We start from the raw sequence: 21,018 nt of genomic DNA, 5'->3' as shown, positions 1-21,018 counted from the left end.
GCTTGTTCACCGCATCTGCGGTTTTGCTCTGCTTTGCTTGTTCACCGCATCTGCGGTTTTGCTCTGCTTTGCTTGTTTACCGCATCTGCGGGTTTTGCTCTGCTTTGCTTGTTCACCGCATCTGCGGTTTTGCTCTGCTTTGCTTGTTTACCGCATCTGCGGGTTTTGCTCTGCTTTGCTTGTTTACCACATCTGCGGTTTTGCTCTGCTTTGCTTGTTCACCACATCTGCGGGTTTTGCTCTGCTTTGCTTGTTCACCGCATCTGCGGTTTTGCTCTGCTTTGCTTGTTCACCGCATCTGCGGGTTTTGCTCTGATTTGCTTGTTCACCACATCTGCGGTTTTGCTCTGCTTTGCTTGTCTACCGCACCTGTGGCTCTGTTCCTGTATCCCAGTCTGTACTGGTCCCTATCCTGCCTACGTTCCTACTTGCCAGTACCCGCCTGTCTGCATGTCAGCCGTGCCTCCCTGTGCCCACCTGTCTGCATGCCAGCCGTGCCTGCCAGTGACCACCTGTTTGCATACCAGCTGTGTCTGTCAATATCCACCTGTCTGCATACCAGCCGTGCCTGCCAGTACCCACCAGTTTAACCTGCCTGTTCCTGCATTCCCCGGTGTGGGTCAACAGCTGTGACCGGGGACTGACCTGGAGTAGCACCTGGTCCCTCTGCTCGGTTCCTCCCTGGTTCACAGGGTCGACTGAGCCACCGTGTGACCTTGGTCGGATTGGGTTGATACTTAGTTATGCCCCTCCAGGCACTCCTCGGTTCATGGTACAGTGGGATCACTAATCATGCTCACGCCTGTCAGTCCGGGTGCGAGCGTAACAGGCGCATTGGGAGCTAATGACTCTCCTCTATTTAGTCAGCTGTGATGAGCTTTGCTAGTGGTTTCAAACTCATTATTTTCTGCCCCCCAATACTGAATGAACTTGGATTTTTTTTGGTGCCAATATGTAAAGCTGCAAATTATGAAATACCTATATTTGCTATTTATTCAAATTAATTAAAAATTCTTACTCAATTCATTTATGCCTTTTCAAGTGGCATCCTGGCATAATCTAATAAATACATGTGCATGATTATTGTTTATAATGTGCCTCCTTGTGTTACAGATATACGATGGGAAGGACAACACAGCACATTTATTGGGGGCCTTTACTGCATCTTCTTTGAGGGGTCTGACATTGAGTAGCACATCAAACCAAATATGGCTGGAATTTAACTCAGACTCAGAAGTGAATGACGAAGGTTTCCAATTGGTTTATACCAGTAAGTATTCTTCATTGTGATCAGATATTAGCAGAGTGAAAATACTCTTCAAATTTTTAGAAGTCTTTTAAGCTAATGAAGAATATGTAATTTCCGGTAATTTACATTTTTAGTACATAGCTATATGTGACGTACATAATTTATCTTGACTTTGCAAAGAAAATAAACAGCTGTTCTATCTTACGGTGTGGGCAGTGCCAATCTACTTTTTGATATGATACAATTGAACTCTAATATGCACCACACATGTGAATACTGCTTCAATCCCAATGTATTTATCCTGTTTTTGGGCATAGTGCTGACCTTATTTACTACTATATAGACATTCAAGAGAATGTATCTTGAGTGCTTAATCTACAAAGAACTCTTTGTGTAGAAGACCCACACTATGATACAAGACATTCTCCAATGCTTTCACTTCCAAACCCAACGATTGGTATGGGAAGTTAGAAATAAAGATGTTCCCAGAGGCTATCCTCATCTGTTTGTGAATTTCATTAAGGACTCCAATTTCTTAAAGTACAAGGTCACTTCATTATGACGATATGCTAAAAAATCATTGACAGGCTGAAAAACATTCCTGACAGAGTATCACTGGTCAACTTGTGCTACTCATCTCAGGATACTTTGCGACAAAAGAAAACATCTGAAGAGCAGGAGCGTGTTATGGAGCTCATCCTAATTGTTGTTTTTTAAGGAGGACATTACATGAGCTTGTAGGTTTATATGAACTTTAGTTGGTTTACTTGCAGTCCTGTGTAAAAGTATACACTATATGAAGAAATCTTCTCTGCTTTGGTGCATCCGATGAATGAATCTGTACTGGAGCTAAACTCCATCAAGGTATGAGCATTTGGCAATATGATCCCGGGATTTGAAATTGAGCACTTTGGTCAATTTGGCATTTTATTATATACTGCCACATACACCAAGCCTAGCTGACATTTTAGAATTATTTCTGTGGTGGGTTAACCATTTTTGTTTTTAAAGTACAAAATCAGTGCCCCTGATCTTTTCTGCAAAAATATAAATTTTCTTTATTTTCTTTGAAACTCCAGTGAATGCCTCTCAGTTTCTCACCTTGCAAAAAAATGTAGTTAACCTTTCATTTTTACCATTCATGATGTTCGATAAGGACTTGTGCTGCTATTATTAGTGTGAAAGATACACTTTCTCAATGTACAAGTATACGGCTTCTTATACCAGGGGATGAGCTTACTGGGTCACTTACTGAGCTGCTTGCTGTCATATTGACAAAATCACTGTTTTATCTACTGCAGATCTACTATTTCTCCGAATTCTGAGCTCTTTATAACCTCGTCCACACCACTGATTGGCAGCTTTCTGCCTATGCACAGTGCACACATAAAGCTGCCAATCAGTGGTGTGGTCGGTTTTATACAGAGCTCATGAATATGGAGGACTACATGGTAGCAGGTTTACCTCTGGTGATCATCTCCTGCTGATAAAACAGTGATTCTATCAAAAGGACACTAAGTAGACCCAGTAGGTGACACATCCCTGTAATCAGGTCTCTGCCTCTACATTTTGCTACTCTCAGATTAGGTGGCAAAAACCTGGTGAGAGATTCCCTTTAAGAGTAAATAACCAATTTAAAGTTTAAAACTGCAAACACATAGAGCATACTCGTATAGCAACATACATTTTTTTAATATAGCACCTCATGACTTGAATTTTCTCTGACAAATATTTTGAAAATTCCTTCTTAATTAGGGCATGTGTTTTGCCATCTTCTCAGGTTTTGAACTGTCGCATTGTGAAGACCCTGGAGTGCCACAATTTGGATACAAAATCAGTGACCAGGGACATTTTGCTGGAAGCACCATCATCTATGGATGTAACCCTGGGTACACACTTCATGGAAGCAGTCTGCTGAAATGCATGACAGGGGAGAGGAGGGCATGGGACTACCCACTGCCATCTTGCATTGGTACGTAGACATATACTTTGCTTATTTTTAAAGCATCCAAATATGATGGAATTTGTAAATGGTTGTGTCTGACAATTAATAAGGATATAAACGATACACTAGCAAATAAGTTAACATTTTCTTGCATATAATATAGAGCAAAAAGAAAAGTAAAGAGAGTGAAAATGAAACAAAATTGCAAATTATGCTCATCATAAGTTATTCCACAGACAGGAATTTTATATACAAAATTTACCATTACGCTTGACGCTTATTGAATATTTATCATTGTCTCACACCAGCTGAATGTGGTGGCCGTTTCAAGGGAGAGTCATCGGGTAGAATTTTATCACCGGGATACCCTTTCCCTTATGACAATAATCTACGCTGCACTTGGGTAATTGAAGTGGACCTTGGCAATATTGTAAGGTAAAATGTTATATATTAAGATATGAAGGAAATTATAGGAAATTAAACTTTGAACTTTGCTACTGAAAGTCAAGGAAGCACAGCGATTCTGGAAAAAGGCTTAACCTGAAGCTATTGTATAAATCAGGGTTTTGTTTTACTTTTTTTTAATATTGGCAATATTTTTTTTCTTTTTTCCCCATCACGATCTTTATTTAAAAACAAAATTAATAATCATGCAGTTTTCACTCTGGCCACAAGGTCTATTTTACACTCATACTTCCTGTCAATTCAGGATAATTTTACAGCAGTTTTCAAATAATCTGAAGCAGGATTACCATGACACGTAACATCTCAGCTGATAAAACTACTCCTCCAATTCCAAAAGGTGGAATTTAATGTCTGAAAAAATCACCAGTGATGGAGCTGGGGACATGCGAAACTAATGAGTTTAACAGTACACTGAGTTTCTTGGCCACTACAAAGGTGCACTAAGCACACTAACTGGCAAGTTTAATTAAACTTCTTTTTTTGCAGTACAGAGGTAGGAAGTAGAATACTAAAGGTTATATGTTTTTTATACTGTCAGTATTGGCTCTCTTTAACCTCTAGACTACTCATAGACTAGTAACATCCAGTACCCTGCACTGTTATTCTAAAACGTCAATGCAGTGTAAGCAGCCTGCACTAGATCTTGTAGCTATAGGGTGGGAAGCTGACTGTCAGACACAGCCAGACTTCCCAGAGAGAAGAACATGGTTTATTACCATGTTTACCTTTTTGATCTCTGTATAAACGCTCCTGAACTAGTGCTTGTGTATATAGATTAGGAAGCAGTAGCACTTACTGTGCTTCCTCCTCTGTCCAGTGAACATGTGATCACTGGGTGTAGGGAAGGAGCAGGAACTGTCCAGGAACTGTCCTAGGAGTCCCAGTCAACGTTGAAATGCAGGCAAGAGGTTAAAATTTCTCTGTAACATAGGATAACATAGGATAACATAGCAGCCCCAGTTACAGGAGATATCAGCAACAAAAATAATGTACAAATATGTTAAAATTCTTCTAAAAGGTCTTTCAAGACATTAAGGTGGATAAAAGGTGTAAAACAAATAAAAAAAATAAATAAAAAAAAATAATAATAAAAAAGCATAAATAAATAAAATTGTGAAACACTTCTAGACTAAATCACTGTTTCTAGACCAGCCCCCATTGAAAAAAAATTCAACATCTCAAAATAATTTCTACAGAAATAGGAACACAATTTAAAAATGTTTTAGCAGTTCTTTGAGGTCATAATAAAAATATTAAATGTGAAAAAGACACATATTTCCTATTTTTTGCTACATTTTCCTTAATATCATAAAAAGTACAAAAATCAATATAAAAATTAAGCCCAATGTATTGTGAAGAATATTTATTCTTTTTTATCTTTTATTCTTCTCTATTTTCCATGTGCATAGCCATATGAGGCCTTTTTTTTCTGGACAAGTAGGAGTTTTCAATGACACCATTTACAGGTACATCTCACTAAATTAGAATATCATAAAAAAGTTAATTTATTTCAGTTCTTCAATACAAGAAGTGAAACTCATATATTATATAGAGTCATTACAAAAAGAGTGAGATATTTCAAGTGTTTATTTCTGTTAATGGTGATGTTTATGGCTTACAGCCAATGAAAGCACAAAAGTTATTATCTCAGTAAATTAGAATACTTTATAACAAAAGTTTGAAAAATGTTTTTTAAAATCTGAAATGTTGGCCTACTGAAATGTATGTTCAGTAAATGCACTCAATACTTGTTCGGGGCTCCTTTTGCATCAATTACTGCATCAATGCGGCGTGGCATGGAGGCGATCAGCCTGTGGCACTGCTGAGGTGTTGTGGAAGCCCAGGTTACTTTGATAGCAGCCTTCAGCTCATCTCCATTGTTGGGTCTGGTGTCTCTCATCTTCCTCTTGACAATACCCTATAGATTCTCTATGGGGTTAAGGTCAGGCGAGTTTGCTGGACAATCGAGCACAGTGATACTGTTGTTTTTAAACCAGGTATTGGTACTTTTGGCAGTGTGGACAGGGGCCAAGTCCTGCTGGAGAATGAAATTTCCATCTCCACAAAGCTTGTTGGCAGAGGGAAGCATGAAGTACTCTAAAATTTCCTGGTTGATGGCTGCGCTGACTTTGGTCTTGATAAAACACAGTGGACCTACACCAGCAGATTACATGGCTCCCCAAACCATCACTGATTGTGGAAACTTCACACTAGACTTCAAGCAGCTTGGATTGTGGTCTCCCCACTCTTCCTCCAGACTCTGGGATCTTGTGGAGTGTGTAAGTGACTGCCTTCTGGACATCTGTCAAGTCAGCAGTCTTACCCATGATTGTGGAGCCTACTGAAACAGACTAAGGGACCTTAGTAAACGCTTAGGAAGGCTTTGCAGGCATTTTTTTTGTTAATTATTGTAATTTACTGAGATAATGACTTTTGTGTTTTCATTGGCTGTAAGCCATAATCATCAACATTAACAGAAATAAACACTTGAAATAGATTACTCTGTTTGTAGTGACTCTATATAATATATGAGTTTCACTTTTTGTATTGAAGAACTGAAATAACTTAACATTTTGATGAAATTATAATTTAGTGAGATGCACCTGTATTTTACCATAACATATAAGGGAAAAAATGGAAAAAAGAAAAACAATTCCAAATGTGGTGAAACTGCATAAAAACAGCAATCCCATAATTGCATTTTAGATTTTATTTTTACAGTATTCATTAGTAAAATTCATTGGTACAGGTAACCTGGCAGCTTGATTTTCCAGGTCAGTATGATTATGGTGATACTAAATTTCTAAAAGTTTAACTTTATTATAATGGTAAATAAAAAAATCTTAATATTTATTTTTAATAGTTTTCAGATTTTTTTTCCTTTTCTTTAGTCCCTTTTACCCCTTAATGACTTACATGTCATAAGTTGTCTCCCTGCCTGCACGTTGAGCCCACATATGTCCCGACAGGTAATGGCTGAAGTGTTCAGCCATTGTCTGCCTCTAACAGCCGCGAGTAGAGCAAAGCTCTGCCCGTGGCTGTTAACCTATTTAATGCCAATGTCAATCTGTGACAGCAGTATTAACAGCACGCTGGCAGGAGGGAGCACCGATCAATCCCCTCATTGGCACTCCAGTGACGTGATCGTCGAATGCCAATGTGTTGTCATGACAGCCAGGGGTCTTCTGAAGACCCCTGAATCTGTCATCACAGTAATCCCGTGAAAACCATTCCATGGCTGGTGTTCATAGGAGACCGTGATTTTTGTTATATACAGTAATGCTGTGGCATTGCTATATGTAGCACAAGTAATCAGACGATCACAGGTTAAAATCCGCTAAAAGGACTAACAAATGCAGTAACACGTGAGTTTTTTTTTTTAAAAATATGAAAAAAATAAATAATATATAAAAGTTTATATCACCCCTCTTTTCGCCCATTAGGAAATAAAAAATACACATATTTGGTATCACTGCTTTCATATAAGTCTGATCTATCAAAACATAAATTAATCCGATTAGTGAATGACGTGGTGAGAAAAAAATCAAAATGCACGAATTGCAGTTTTTCAGCTGCTGCAACAACAGAAAAAATGTAATAACAGGTGTTCAAAGCATCGTATCTGCCCCAAAATGAAATTAATAAAAACATTGGCTCGAGGTGCAAAAAACACGCCCTCAAACAGCCGCATATCCCAAAAATTGAAAATGTTATGGCTCTCGGAAAGTAGTGACACATGCAAAAAAAAAATGTTTTCATTGCAAATTTCAGATTTTTTTTTCACTACTTAAATAAAACAAAAGCTATACATGTTTGGTATCTGCGTAATCGTGCTTACCTGGAGAATCATACTACCCAGTCAGTTTTACGGTAAAATCAATTTTCTAAAGAAAAATCAAAACTAAACATAATTGCTTAATTCTTTTGCTATTTCGCCACACTTTGAATTTTTTTCCCCGCTTTGCAATACATCATCTGATAACATGAATGGTGTCATTCAGAAAGTATAACTCATCCTGCAAAAAACAAGCCCTCACATGGAAAAATAAAAAGTTATGGTTCTTGAAATAAGAGGCGGAAATAGAAAAAATGGAAAATCGCCCCATTCTTATGCGGTTAAGGTACTTAAAACTGCTAGCGTCTGACTACTTATTACATATATTGCAATACAATGGTATTTAAGTACATCGGGAAAATCATTATCTCCTATAAATCCCCGGCCGAGGCCTCACAATAGTACTGACATAGCAGGCATGGTGACCTTCAACATTTAACCAGAGGCATGGCATCCCATCATCACCCTACAATCGTGATGGGTGTTATAGGGCATGCAATGCTCCCCAAGGAATTAAATAAGCAAACACCTGTTTTGCATTTCTACCCCTCATCAGTGCAAAACTCTAAACAAAGGCCTGTCAAAAGACTCTTAGCCAACCATCCACTACTGCTGTGCACTGATGAGGGGTAGAAACCCCAAAACACTTGTTTGCAAACTGAGTTTCTGGTTTGCTATTCTAAGTGATGTGGCAAAGTCAGTAAAAGGGTTGTATTGACTTTTTGGATTGCTACCTCCAATATGTGGCATTAAAGTCCCTGTCCTCTTCCTCTTTGAAGAGGCTTTTCATATAGTAAATTATGCTATCTTCTAGACAGCTCCACCTTCTGTGCTCATAACATGACCAGGATAGACTTTTAGCCACTGAAAGTGGAAGGTCCCCATTGCATAATTGCAAGTAGAGATCTCAAAAACAGGAAGGAATTCATACAAAAATGTATCAGAAAGATGTATAACTTATGATCATATTTTTAAAAGTATTAATGGCTTGATTTTCTAAATGGTTATACATTTTCAAGTTTAGTATTATTTTAAACATTTTCTTCTTGTTTGCTGTTTTTATTACTGATTGTTGTACAGGGTGAATCAATCTCTACTTTACCTGGAAAAATTGTTATAACTTCTAAAAGAGACAATCTATTGTACTGAAATTTGGACTGTAGATACCTTGGTTCATCAGAAACTGATGTTTTAAAGCAGGTGTTGAAAATGTCCACCATTAGCATCCATTCGCCATTCCATATTGTTGAATGTATTCCACAGGAAATCTGGGGTTATAGCCTGAATTTCTCTCTGTATGTTCTCTCGGAGTGCCTGTAATATTTGTGGTTTATTACTGTACTGTAATCCAATGCACATTTTCACATGTTCTCCATCATGCTTGCACGTGCCATTCCATATTTTTGAATGTATTCCGCAGGACGTCTGGGGTCATAGCCTGAATTTCTCGCTGTATGTTATCTTGGAGTGCCTGTAATGTTCCTGGTTTCTTACTGTACTGTAATCCGGTGGACATTTTTGGACGTCCTCCATCATGCCTATCCAGTAATGTTCCTATAAGTTCCAGCTTATTCACCAATGGCAGACCACATGGTTTGGACGGTGGATTTCGACCTCAAAACTTCTTTAGAAACTCACTTTGGCACCTCTTTAAGGGCTCAGTTTTCCAATAAGTTTTCTCAATGAAAACGCGCTCCTCCAAACTGTATCTGTACATTGTTAACATATGAAGAAGGAACTTGGCAGGAGTGAAATGCAAGCACCATACAGAAACTGCCAGTGCATAGGAAGGCATGCAGCAAGTCTATTTCGTAGTGGAGATGACCGGTGGGGCAAAAAGTCAGCGAGACCAGTAGGCTCGAGGATATTTCTCGTCGCTGAGGTTCTCATGAACCAAAGTATGTATAGTCCAAATTTCAGTATGGTTGATGGTCTCTTTTAGGAGTTACAGCAATTTTTCCAGGTAAAGTCGAGTGAATCACCCTGTATTAACTTTATTTGATTATTAATAGTAATTGTAAGGAGTGATACATTTAAAATAAAATAACATTTCTGCAAAAACAAAGTTTTTATTTTTGAAATGGGCATAATATTTTAAAATATACTCCATGAATTGCATTTTTTCTAGTTAGTAGTAGAATATTCAGCATATTTGAATCTATACAAAATTAGATTGCTCTTTGAATGCATTATTCCTGTGCCTCCTAGTAAAATGACCACCTATCTGTTCTACATATAAAAGCCATTAACTGAATTCCAATAACTTGGATGAAAGATCAGCTTCAATAACATAACAAAGGTTTATTATACTGGTAATAAGGGTGTTTTTTAAATATCGTCATAATTATGCATGTAATAAGTGGTTTGTAGCTGTTCATTGGAACAAACATTACTGAAAATGATGTGAGGCAATACAGTCAAATCCCACAACTAATCCGTATGGGAGTATGGCTAATTAATCATGAAAACTGCCTCAGATCTGTTGTGTTACACATGTAATCACAGTATTGAGTAGAGAATAGCATCCAACATTAACTCGTAGTAATTGCATTAAAGCATCTAAAGTAACAAAAACGTAGGCAAATAATACACACATATGGTAATGTTTACTGCAGGTTTTTGTGACTATGATAACATTAAGTTGCTATTTGTAACACAGACATTACAATAATTTACTGCATTTTATTTTCCACTACCATTTTCTCTAGTTCTTTTTTTTTAAATTAATTGTTAGTTATATAGGTTGAAAAAGACACGGGTCCATCAAGTTCAACCTTTCTCCACCAGACATACATTCTCTATCACTTGATTATTTATAGTCATCGATGCCATTTGTCATTAGAAAAGCATCTAGGGCTTTTAAAATGCTGATATGGTATCTGCCGTTACTACTGGTCATTTCACAGTCTTAGGTCACGGCCTCACTATCAGTATTTGGTCAATATTCGGTTAGTATTTTTTCTTAGGAGTGGGAGCCAAAACCAGGTGAGGAACAAGGTGTAAAGAAAAAGGTGTAAAGGAAACAAGTCATCAATTCTGCATTTTTCACCCACTCATGGTTTTGGCTCCCACTCCTGAGAAAAAATACTGACCAAATGCTGATAGTGGGGCCGTGGCCTTACTGCTCTAACTGTAAAGAACCCTTTCCTATTCAGCTGCCACAAACATCTTTCCTCCATATGTAATGAGCGCCCCTTGGTTCATTGTAAGATTTTTGGAAGGAATAAGTCATGTGCTAGTCCTTTGTATTGACCACACATGTATTGATACATATAAATGAGATCTCCTTTGAGATGTCTTTTTATTCTAAACTAAACAAGCCCAACTTTTCCAACCTCTTATCATGAGAGGCCTTCATCCTTTGTAATAATCAAGTTGCTGCCTTTGAATGGACTCTAACTTTTGAATATCCTTTTTAAAAAAGTGGAGCCTAAAACTAAAGATGTAGCCTTACAAGTGATTTATAGATGGATATTACACTGAGATCAAAGGATTTTATACACACTAAAATCTTGTTTGCTTTTGCAGCTGCTGCCTGACATTGAATTCTACAGATTAGCTTTTTGAACCCAGAAAATCCAAGTTCTTCTGCTGTTCTGTAGTCCCGAGTATATTTCCATTTAATGTATATACGGCAATACGATTCCTCCAGCCACGGTGCATCACTCAATATTTCTAAACATTAAACTTCATCTGCCATATGTTTGCCCATGTAAACATCTTATATACATAATTTTGTCATATTGTACTGTCCAGCTGAGTTTTTATTTTTCTACATAGTTTTGTGTCATCAGCAAAGATTGACACTTTATTCTTAATCTAATCCGCAAAGTCATTAATATAAAGATTAAAATAAATTGACCCGGAACTTCAGTATAGGGCAGTTCTATGATACAGTATCAAATGTTTTTGCAAAGTCCAGATAAATCACATCAGCCACATTACCAACATCCAGATTTGCAATTATCTCATAGAGACGCAGAATGTTGGTGAGACATCACTTATCTTTGATAAACCCATGAAAATGGTCAGTTATTAAATTATTATCTGCAATAAATTTTAGCAGGTCATCTCCTATAATGCCCTCAAAAGCTTTGCACATCATTGATGTCAGACTTACAGGATGGTAGTTGCTTAAAGTCACCTTTTTCCTTTCTTAAATATCAGTACCACATGAGCTATCCTCCAATCCCGTGTTGCCAACCCTTTTATAAGAGAGTCTAAAAAGATAACATACATCAGTAATCACTCTCCTGCAGTATTTAGCTCTGCAGTGAGAAAGGTCATAGGACTTCATAGCTGATGAACTGCAGTCACCTCACTTACGGCACAGCTTGCTGCGTGAGAGAGTTTAAATGTCCAGGCTGCTTTATTGGTGCTTCATAAACCAAGCCACAAGCAAAGGAAAATAAACCGCCTTTCAGTGCAGGCAAAACAAAGTAAACAGTACCAAAAAAGTCACTTTAGATACAGTCCAGAACACACAGGCTGGATAGCATCCAGCATAACAGCTCAGTCTGGAGACATCACACAGGAGGTGTTCTTACTTCCACACATAAACCATGTGTCAAAGAAACAGACTCCATTTTATCATGTGAACCACACCTAGAGTTGGGCTATGTTTCATCAGTATATTTCAGGCTGACCCAGATGCACAGAACAAGCCTGTTAGTACTATGTGCACTAGAGCATTACTCGAGGTTTGCTTCACAGAGGACAATCACCTCCGTGTTACATACCTCCCATCAACTATGTGTCCAATTTCCACCTTATACCCTGTTAGATGAAGAAACTTTAACATGACATTCAACACAAAACATATACAGTACTTGAAACACGAAGTTAAAGTTTGCTACACTTGCAGTAACTGATATCAGTGAGAATAAAGTAAAGGGCTTTAATAAAGACAAGCTACTCAGCCATCAAGGAAAGTTTCACTGCTATTTACTACCATACATTACCATCCTGCTTAGTTCCTTCTTAACCATTAGTCACTGCACAGACTGTAGGTTTAGGTCACAGCTCTTAGAGGAAAATATTTTTTTCTGAGTCTCTTATAATTATTTGTCTCTGCTTAGGATTAAACTCAGGACCCACAGAATGGGATGCAGTAACACTAGCACTGAGCCACAGGCTGCACTGTTGTACTGTACTCGTGTTTCCCTAGGAGTTGTAACGCCTACCTTTAGCCACGCGACCTTTGTCACAGCCAAAATTGCTATGTTGCCCGGTCTAAAGGTCATATATTTAATTACAGCCCTGTCTGTGATGATCATAATGAGAAAAGCTGCTCAAAATTATCTCTACAGAACAGGGAGCATTATGAGGCTCAATGGCTTTAATAGAAATAGTAGATTGGAAACTAAAGTAAAAGAAAAACACAAAAAAAAGAACAGAAAAAGAGTTTAAAGAAAGTTTAAGAAAATTATTAGCCGTATTTACCAGGAAGATTTAGTATGTAATAGAAATATAGACTAGACTTGGAGGGTTATTGCAGAGTTGATCAACTCTGTTAAGGGCTCAATCTATGTCGCTGAGAAAATAGGCCAACGTGAGAGGTGACTCTGGTAAAGAGAAGACTTTGAAAGTTGTTAAGATAACGCAAGATCGAGTTATATGGATAAAGTAGTCAGCTCAGTAAGCTCCCAAGGCAGGACACAGCGGGAAGGAAAGTGCGTTTAAAGGTAAGTTAACAATAAGTTATTAGCCAAGCATAAGAAATCTAAAAAGGTATGATACACAGTTGGGGTATACTAGGAAGATGAAGCATGTCTTATGTCATGTTTCACCTGGGGAATCTTACAAATCCAGCAAAGAGATATAGAGATTTACATTGATGATTTTTACTAGAGGCACAGTTAAGAGGTGAGGGCACCAATAAAACTTTCTACATTGCCCATTTTTTTACATAATGTTAGGACAATGAACAGGTGATCAAAAACCTAGCTTTGCCTTGTAGACTAATTGAAGCTAATGGAAGACAATGCAAAATCCGTAAAAGGACTAAACTTTATAATATCAGTGTCTTCCTATGTTGAAGAGAATTCATTAGGCCTTCAGGTTCAACTGCTACTTCTGACCACTAATAGATATGCCCAAAACTAAGAGACAAGCCTACTGGAGAGTATGCAGTACTATACAGTATATATATTATTGTCTTGATAATGATGAAACTAAAATGTACTTGGAATATAAAAAAGGAGCATAATACAATAAGCTGCCAGAAGTCACGTCTGAGATTTACTACCTCTTATTAATACTGCTATTTTCTCCAGGAAAGGTTTACATTAAACTATTCTTTTTTGAGAATAATGAGAAATAATAATGTCAGGATCCTGACACAAAAATGATCTCTTGTCTGTGTTAAAACAAATTGAAGATAATCAGCGACTGAATCTAAAATCATGAAAATACTTAATGTGGCTTTTTGTGAACTCTGGTTAACTCAAAATATATCATGGATTTTTAGTGCTTTGTGAATCTTCATTTGAAAGGAAATCTGTCACTGTTTCTTGCTACTTATTCAGAGAGCCGCATAGTGTAGAGAGAGAGACCCTGATTCCAGTGATGTGTCACTCATTGGGCTGCTTGCTGTAGTTTTGATAAAATCACCATTTTATCAGCAGGAGATTATCACTATGGGACTAGTAAACCTGCTGCTATGTAGTCCTCCATATTCATGTGATCTTTATAACCCCACCCCCTCTAATATTTTGCAGCTTTCTGCCTATTCACAGTGTACACAAAAATCTGCCAATCAGTTGTGTGGTGGAGTAATACAGAAGTTAGCAATCAAAAAACTGGTAGTGGTAAAGCTAATGGGTCGTGTACGGTAATGGGTAAATGGATGGTAACTGTTCTTCTTGTTGTCACACACTATCTGTACTGTTTATTCAGTGTTTTATGGCTTTGTCTATCTCTATCTTTATTACTAAGCTGTTCCTTGTGACATCCTCTCACTATGCAGATTCACCCTAAAATACATTGAGAGGATAAAATGTGGGTATTTGTGAGCTCAACCCATTACATTGTAAGTTCTCTCACTGCTTTGTTGTCACACACTGTCTGTACTGTTTATTCATTGTTTTATGGCATTCTCTATCCTTATCTTTATTACTAAGCTTTTCCTTGTGACGTCCTCTCAGAATCCAGATTCACCCCAAAATACATTGAGAGGATAAAATGTGGGTATTTGGGAGCTCAACCCTTTAAATTGTACGTTCTTTCAAATAAGGGACACATTATTATTCATAAATAAGTGTTGAACCTACAGACATTCGGAGTAAGGCTGGCTACACGTCTTAAATTCGGTGCATGCTTTGGCCATCTATGGACCAAAAAATAAAACCTGCATCAACCATGAATTAGGGTAGATTTCAGCGATAATGAACACCAGTTTTCTGGCATGCATAATAATATATATTCTACAAAGTGATAGGACATGCCCGTTTTGTAAAGCTCATCCCACTTACTGATTAATGTGTTGAGGCAGTTACAAAAACGTTACAACATTCCTTGAAAATATCATAGGAGGTTGATCAATTTAATCCACCATTTCTGTTATTTTGTTTGTTCTTTACTTGAATGTAATAGAAATGCAGAATGAGTAGTAACCTATATACAAAATAAAGGGTATTATGGCTAAAAAAAATTTTATTTATTTTTTATATATAATAAAATAATAAATATATGTTATAGTTTTTCATATTTATAACAAAAGACTGACTGTCACTTTAGAAGAAAGCAGCATTTATTTTTTAAACAAATTGTGCTGGAAAATAAGTTTTTTTAAAACCAGAAAACACCTTTAAGTGACAAAATACATGACTTATCTAATATATATAATCGTCTTATCCCGTCTGTCTGTCCTTCTGTCCAGGAAATCCCGCGTCGCTGATTGGTCCGGCCGCGACCAATCAGCGACGTGGGATTTCAGAAAAAGATGGCGGTCGTTATCGGCTCATCTGTCGCACGGAGGTCAGCGGAAATGCAGCCGGGAGATGACCGGAGCTAGCAGGTCATCTCCCGGCTGCTTGCAGCAGAACTACCCCGACCAGCGGTGCCGCTGACCTCCATGCCGCCAGCCGCAACCAATCAGCGATATTGGCGCCAATTTTAAACACCGCTCTGCACAGAGGTCAGCGGCGATGCAGCCGGGAGATGACCGGTGCTAGCTGGTCAACTCCCGGCTGCTCGCATTAGAAGTATCCCGACTGGCGGTGCCTCCATGCGGCTACCATCGGGAGATCAGCGGCTAGGGCCGCTGATCTCCCGACAGCAAGTGTGAAGGGAGGACCGGGGAGCGGCGCCATCGGTCGGGATACTTCTGCTGCGAGCAGCCGGTCATCTCCTGGCTGCTCTCAGCGGAAGTAGCCGCATAAGCAGCGGCGCTCCCCGGTCCTCACTAATACGATTCGCTAAATGGTCGTGGCCACCGGCCGCGACCTATCAGCGATATTGGCGCCAAATTTAAACACCGTTTTGCTGATTGGTCGCGGTCGCCGGCCGCGACCAATTAGTGATTTTGGTACCAAATTTAAACACTGCTCTGCTGATTGCACCCGGTCGGCCGCATATATGTTCTAGAATAACTGATGCGTTAGAATCGGGCCACCATCTAGTAGGATATAAACTGCTTATTTATTGCTTGCTATTACCATTAATTTAAAAAGAAAGTATTTTCTTTAATTTGCAGCCTTCAGTTCCTTGCTTTTGATACAGAGGCATCACATGACATTCTTCGAGTTTGGGATGGTCCTCTCGACAATGAAATGCTCCTGAAAGAAATTAGTGGCTCCCTTATTCCAGAAGGAATTCACAGCACTCTTAATATTGTTACCATCCAATTCGACACCGATTTTTACATCAGTAAATCGGGATTTGCAATTCAGTTTTCAAGTAAGTTATTCATATTTTCATATTCATCTTAAAGTCACATTAAAGTCACCACATTGAACCTAACATGTATACTGGAATGTTAACAAAGGGATGTTCAGTAGTGTTGAGCCACCCCCGTAGTGTTCGGGTTCGGTTTGGTTTGTCGAACACCGGGATGTTCGAGGAACTATTCGTCGAACACCTTAGAACACCGTCGAACACCGTTAAAACCAAAGGCAGGCAAACAAAAACACATAGAAACACATAGAAAACACCTTCAAAGGTGTCCAAAAGCTGACAAACTGCTCAGAAGACACTCTCTTTAAAAAAGCCGGCCGGCAATTCAGCAGCGGCATACACCGGTACCCGACAATTTTGACAAGAAGGAATAGAGCATCACACATAGATTAGATAGATAGAAACATGTCAGTCACATATATAAGAAGTACAGTGACAGTGTTGGTTACTGTACTTGTCATTTAGTGTTAAAGGATTTATTAAAAAAAATATTAGTGTTTTCATGCACCGTCTCTTTAAAAAAGCCGGCCGGCAATTCAGCATCGGTACCCGACAATTTATAACAGAAAGAATAGAGCATCACACATAGATAAGATAGATAGAAACCTATCAGTCACATATATAATAAGTACAGTGACAGTGTTGATTACTGTCCTTGTCATTTATTGTTAAAATAAAGGATTTATTAAAAAAAAAATTGGCTTTGGGTTCCTCGTAATTTTAGTCTCTAGCGGAGGTTAAGCAGACGGCTGGGGCAGATGTTTGAAGCCTGGGAAGGGGGTAATAACCACGGAGCTTCGCAGGCTACTAATATCAGCCCCCAGCTGAATACCTAGCCTTTACTAGCTATTAAAATTGGGGACCCCCAAAAAATGACGTGGGGTACCCGCTATTTTAATAGCTAGCAAAGGCTAGGCAGACTGCTGGGGGCTGATATTAATAACCCAGGAAGGGTGCCATGAATATTGGCCCCTCCCAGGCTAGAAACACCAGCCGTCAGCCGCCCCAGAAATGGCGCATCCATAGGATGCGCCAATTCTGGTACTTAGCCTCGCTCTTCCAACTGCCCTGTAGCAGTGGCAGTGGGGTAATAGGGTTGGGGTTGATGTCAGCTTATAATGCCAGCTGACATCAAGCCCAGGTTAGTAATGGAGGGGCGTCTATAAGACACCCCCATTACTAACCTCATAGTCAAAGTTACAAAAAAACACAAACACCCAGAATAAAGTCCTTTAATTGAAATAAAGACACAATTCTTTATTGCTCTAAATTAAACCATACTTACCATCACGCCCATTTGCAGCTGAAGCCAATGATCTCCTGCAATAAAAGTAAAATAATAAAGCAACATCATCCTTACCTTTCCATGGTTCCCACGACAGCTTCAGCTCTGCTACATTCACATGACAGGCTGGACCACAGCAGAGTGATGCCATCCAGCTTGCCATGCCGCAGAGACTGAGAAGCGCAGGCATGCTTGCGCTCCTCAGTTTCTGGCTGTGACGGCATCCAGATGAGCCGAGTTCATGTCCAATGATCTCAGCTCACCTCATGCACGTCACTGACAGCGTGGGAAAATTCTCCTGCGCATGCGGTGAGTCCAGGAGAATTTTCCCACGCTGTCAGTGACGTGCATGAGGTGAGACGAGTTCATTGGACACGAGCTCACCTCATGCACGTCACTGACAGCATGGGAAAATTCTCCTGCACTCAGCGCATGCGCAGGAGAATTTTCCCACGCTGTCAGTGACGTGCATGAGGTGAGCTGAGATCATTGGACATGAACTCGGCTCATCTGGATGCCGTCACATCCAGACACTGAGGAGCGCAAGCATGCCTGCGCTTCTCAGTCTCTGCTGCATGGCAAGCTGGATGGCAGCACTCTGCTGTGGTCCAGCCTGTCATGTGAATGTAGCAGAGCTGAAGCTGTCGTGGGAACCATGGAAAGGTAAGGATGATGTTGCTTTATTATTTTACTTTTATTGCTGGAGATCGTTGGCTTCAGCTGGAATGGGCGTGACGGTAAGTATGGTTTAATTTATAACAATAAAGAAATGTGTCTTTACTTCAATTAAAGGACTTTATTCTGGGTGTTTGTGTTTTTTGTAACTTTGACTATGGGGTTAGTAATGGGGGTGTATTATAGACGCCTCTCCATTACTAACCTGGGCTTGATGTCAGCTGGCATTATAAGCTGACATCAACCCCAACCCTATTACCCCACTGCCACCGCTACAGGGCAGTTGGAAGAGCGAGGCTAAGTGCCAGAATTGGAGCATCCTATGGATGCGCCATTTCTGGGGCGGCTGACGGCTGGCGTTTCTAGCCTGGGAGGGGGCCAACATTCATGGCACCATTCCTGGGCTATTAATATCAGCCCCCAGCTGTCTGCCTAGCCTTTGCTAGCTATTAAAATAGCGGGGACCCCACGTCATGTTTTTGGGGGTCCCCCATTTTAATAGCTAGTAAAGGCTAGGTATTCAGCTGGGGGCTGATATTAGTAGCCTGGGAAGCTCCGTGGGTATTTCCCCCTTCCCAGGCTTCAAACATCTGCCCCAGCCATCTGCTTAACCTCTGCTAGAGACTAAAATTACGGGGAACCCCACGCCAATTTTTTTTTTAATAAATCCTTTATTTTAACACTAAATGACAAGTACAGTAATCAACACTATCACTGTACTTCTTATATATGTGACTGACATTTTTCTATCTATCTAATCTATGTGTGATGCTCTATTCTTTCTGTTATAAATTGTCGGGTACCGATGCTAAATTGCCGGCCGGCTTTTTTAAAGAGACGGTGCATGAAAGCACTAATTTTTTTTAATAAATCCTTTACACTAAATGACAAGTACAGTAACCAACACTGTCACTGTACTTCTTATATATGTGACTGACATGTTTCTATCTATCTAATCTATGTGTGATGCTCTATTCTTTCTGTTCTAAATTGTTGGGTACCCATGTATGCCGCTGATGAATTGCCAACTTTTCATGTTTCACTGTGAGCACTGTTCCCATCGATTTGGGCAACCACTGTAATGCCACAACCACCATATCTGTGGCATTACAGTGAGTGCCAGACAATCCCTGCATGATTGGTGCTCTAAATAGCGCCAGACATGCAGGACACGCTTTTGGTGCACGAACAGTTATCGAACATAACCTCGAACAGCCGAATTTTTTGCAAATCGTTCGCGTTCATCGAATGACTCGAACACCGCCCAAAACAGCTCGAATTTGAGATTGGCGAACAGTTCTAGTCGAACACCGCTCATCTCTAATGTTCAGTGCTCATTGACAAATGCTTGACTTTTTCTGAACTACTAAGTTAGAGAATGATTTTGTGCATAGGCATAGGAGCTACTATGAGCAGCTATAAAAACAGATCATTACTCAACAGTAGAGCAAAAGTTAGACATCACTGTGGATGAAAAATGAAAAGAGTGGAAGAGACAGTTTAAAGTTGAACACAAAGATCTAGCAAAGGTTACATTGACTCAGATAACAAATCACTGGAATAGCATGGCACAAAAAAAGTTACAAGAACAATATATATTTGTACTGTGTTAGCCCTTATATAGAAAAAAAAAATTGAGAGACCTCAGGTATCAACCGCTAAGAAAATAAAAAAGTGTATTTTTTTGGGTCAATGGCTTGTACATTAAGTGTTATTATTATTCTTGAGGGAGTTTACCTTAAGTGACAAGTAAACAATATGGTGCATTTCTCTGTCTTTACTTTCCAAAGGTTTGTCTTTTGTAATTAAAAAATCACTTCCATCAAAGTTTTTATCCTCTTAATATATTGCAGTCATCATATTATAAAGCACTGTTTGCTTACAATTGCTCATTTTGACTTTCTATCCAGTTAATTCATCTCTTTTCTCTGCTCTAGGTAGAAATAGGAAGTCTTTTTTCCCTGCATGATTCATCTTCAACTCCTGACCCAGCTGTCCCTATTTCCCCCTGCCAGGGACTTTTGCTTTGAGGAGTCATACATGGAAAAGAGACTTCCTGTTTGAACATAGAGCTTAGAAGCATTCAGCTAGTCTGAGTTTATCACGTGATCTCATAGACCTAAGGGAAAAGAGAAGAATTAACTGGGTAGAAAGGTAAAATGAGCAATTGTAAATAAACAGTGCTATATAATATGATGACTGCAATATATTAAGAGGACCAAATTTTTGTTGACACAGTTTCTTTAAATGCAGGCATTTTGCCAATGAATCAATGTGGAAGGTAGAGAGCAATAAATAAAGTACAAAGTGGATCTGTCACTAGATATTTCACGATATTCATTGCATACATTGTTAAAGGTGCTTAAAGAGTTTTTGATACCTCATCTGAGAGCAGCATGAAGTAGAGGCAGGGACACAGATTCCAGCAATGCTTCACTTGCTCGGCTGCTTGCTATAATTTTTTTTTTATAAAATCACTGTTGTACTTGCGGTAGATCTAGCAGTCCTCTGAATGCTGAGCGCCATATAAACCCATCCACAGCACTAATTGGCATCTTTCTGTGTACAATGTTCATAGGCAGAAAGCTGCCAATCAGTGGTGGAGGTGGGGTTATACAGAGCTCCTGAATATGGAGGACTACATGGCAGCAGGTTTACTAGTCCTTTAG

The 21,018-nt window shown here is 39.1% G+C and overlaps 1 protein-coding gene across 7 annotated transcripts in view; it reads left to right on the top strand.

The window, feature by feature from the left end:
* Positions 1 to 21,018, top strand: part of CSMD3 (CUB and Sushi multiple domains 3) — a 2,085,767-nt gene that overhangs the window by 1,300,786 nt on the left and 763,963 nt on the right. For all 7 annotated transcript variants that reach the window (XM_073679791.1, XM_073679790.1, XM_073679789.1 and 4 more), the window contains 4 exons: positions 1,114 to 1,270; positions 3,030 to 3,221; positions 3,503 to 3,629; positions 16,190 to 16,392. In XM_073679791.1, coding sequence (XP_073535892.1) covers positions 1,114 to 1,270; positions 3,030 to 3,221; positions 3,503 to 3,629; positions 16,190 to 16,392 — 679 coding nt within the window. The remainder of the gene's footprint in view (positions 1 to 1,113; positions 1,271 to 3,029; positions 3,222 to 3,502; positions 3,630 to 16,189; positions 16,393 to 21,018) is intronic.

The sequence above is a fragment of the Phyllobates terribilis genome, unplaced genomic scaffold, assembly GCF_046119375.1.
Source record: "Phyllobates terribilis strain yellow unplaced genomic scaffold, ASM4611937v1 Scaffold_4__5_contigs__length_816908805, whole genome shotgun sequence".
In the NCBI taxonomy this organism is placed as follows: Eukaryota; Metazoa; Chordata; class Amphibia; order Anura; family Dendrobatidae; genus Phyllobates; species Phyllobates terribilis.
This window is presented reverse-complemented; position numbering and strand designations above follow the sequence as displayed.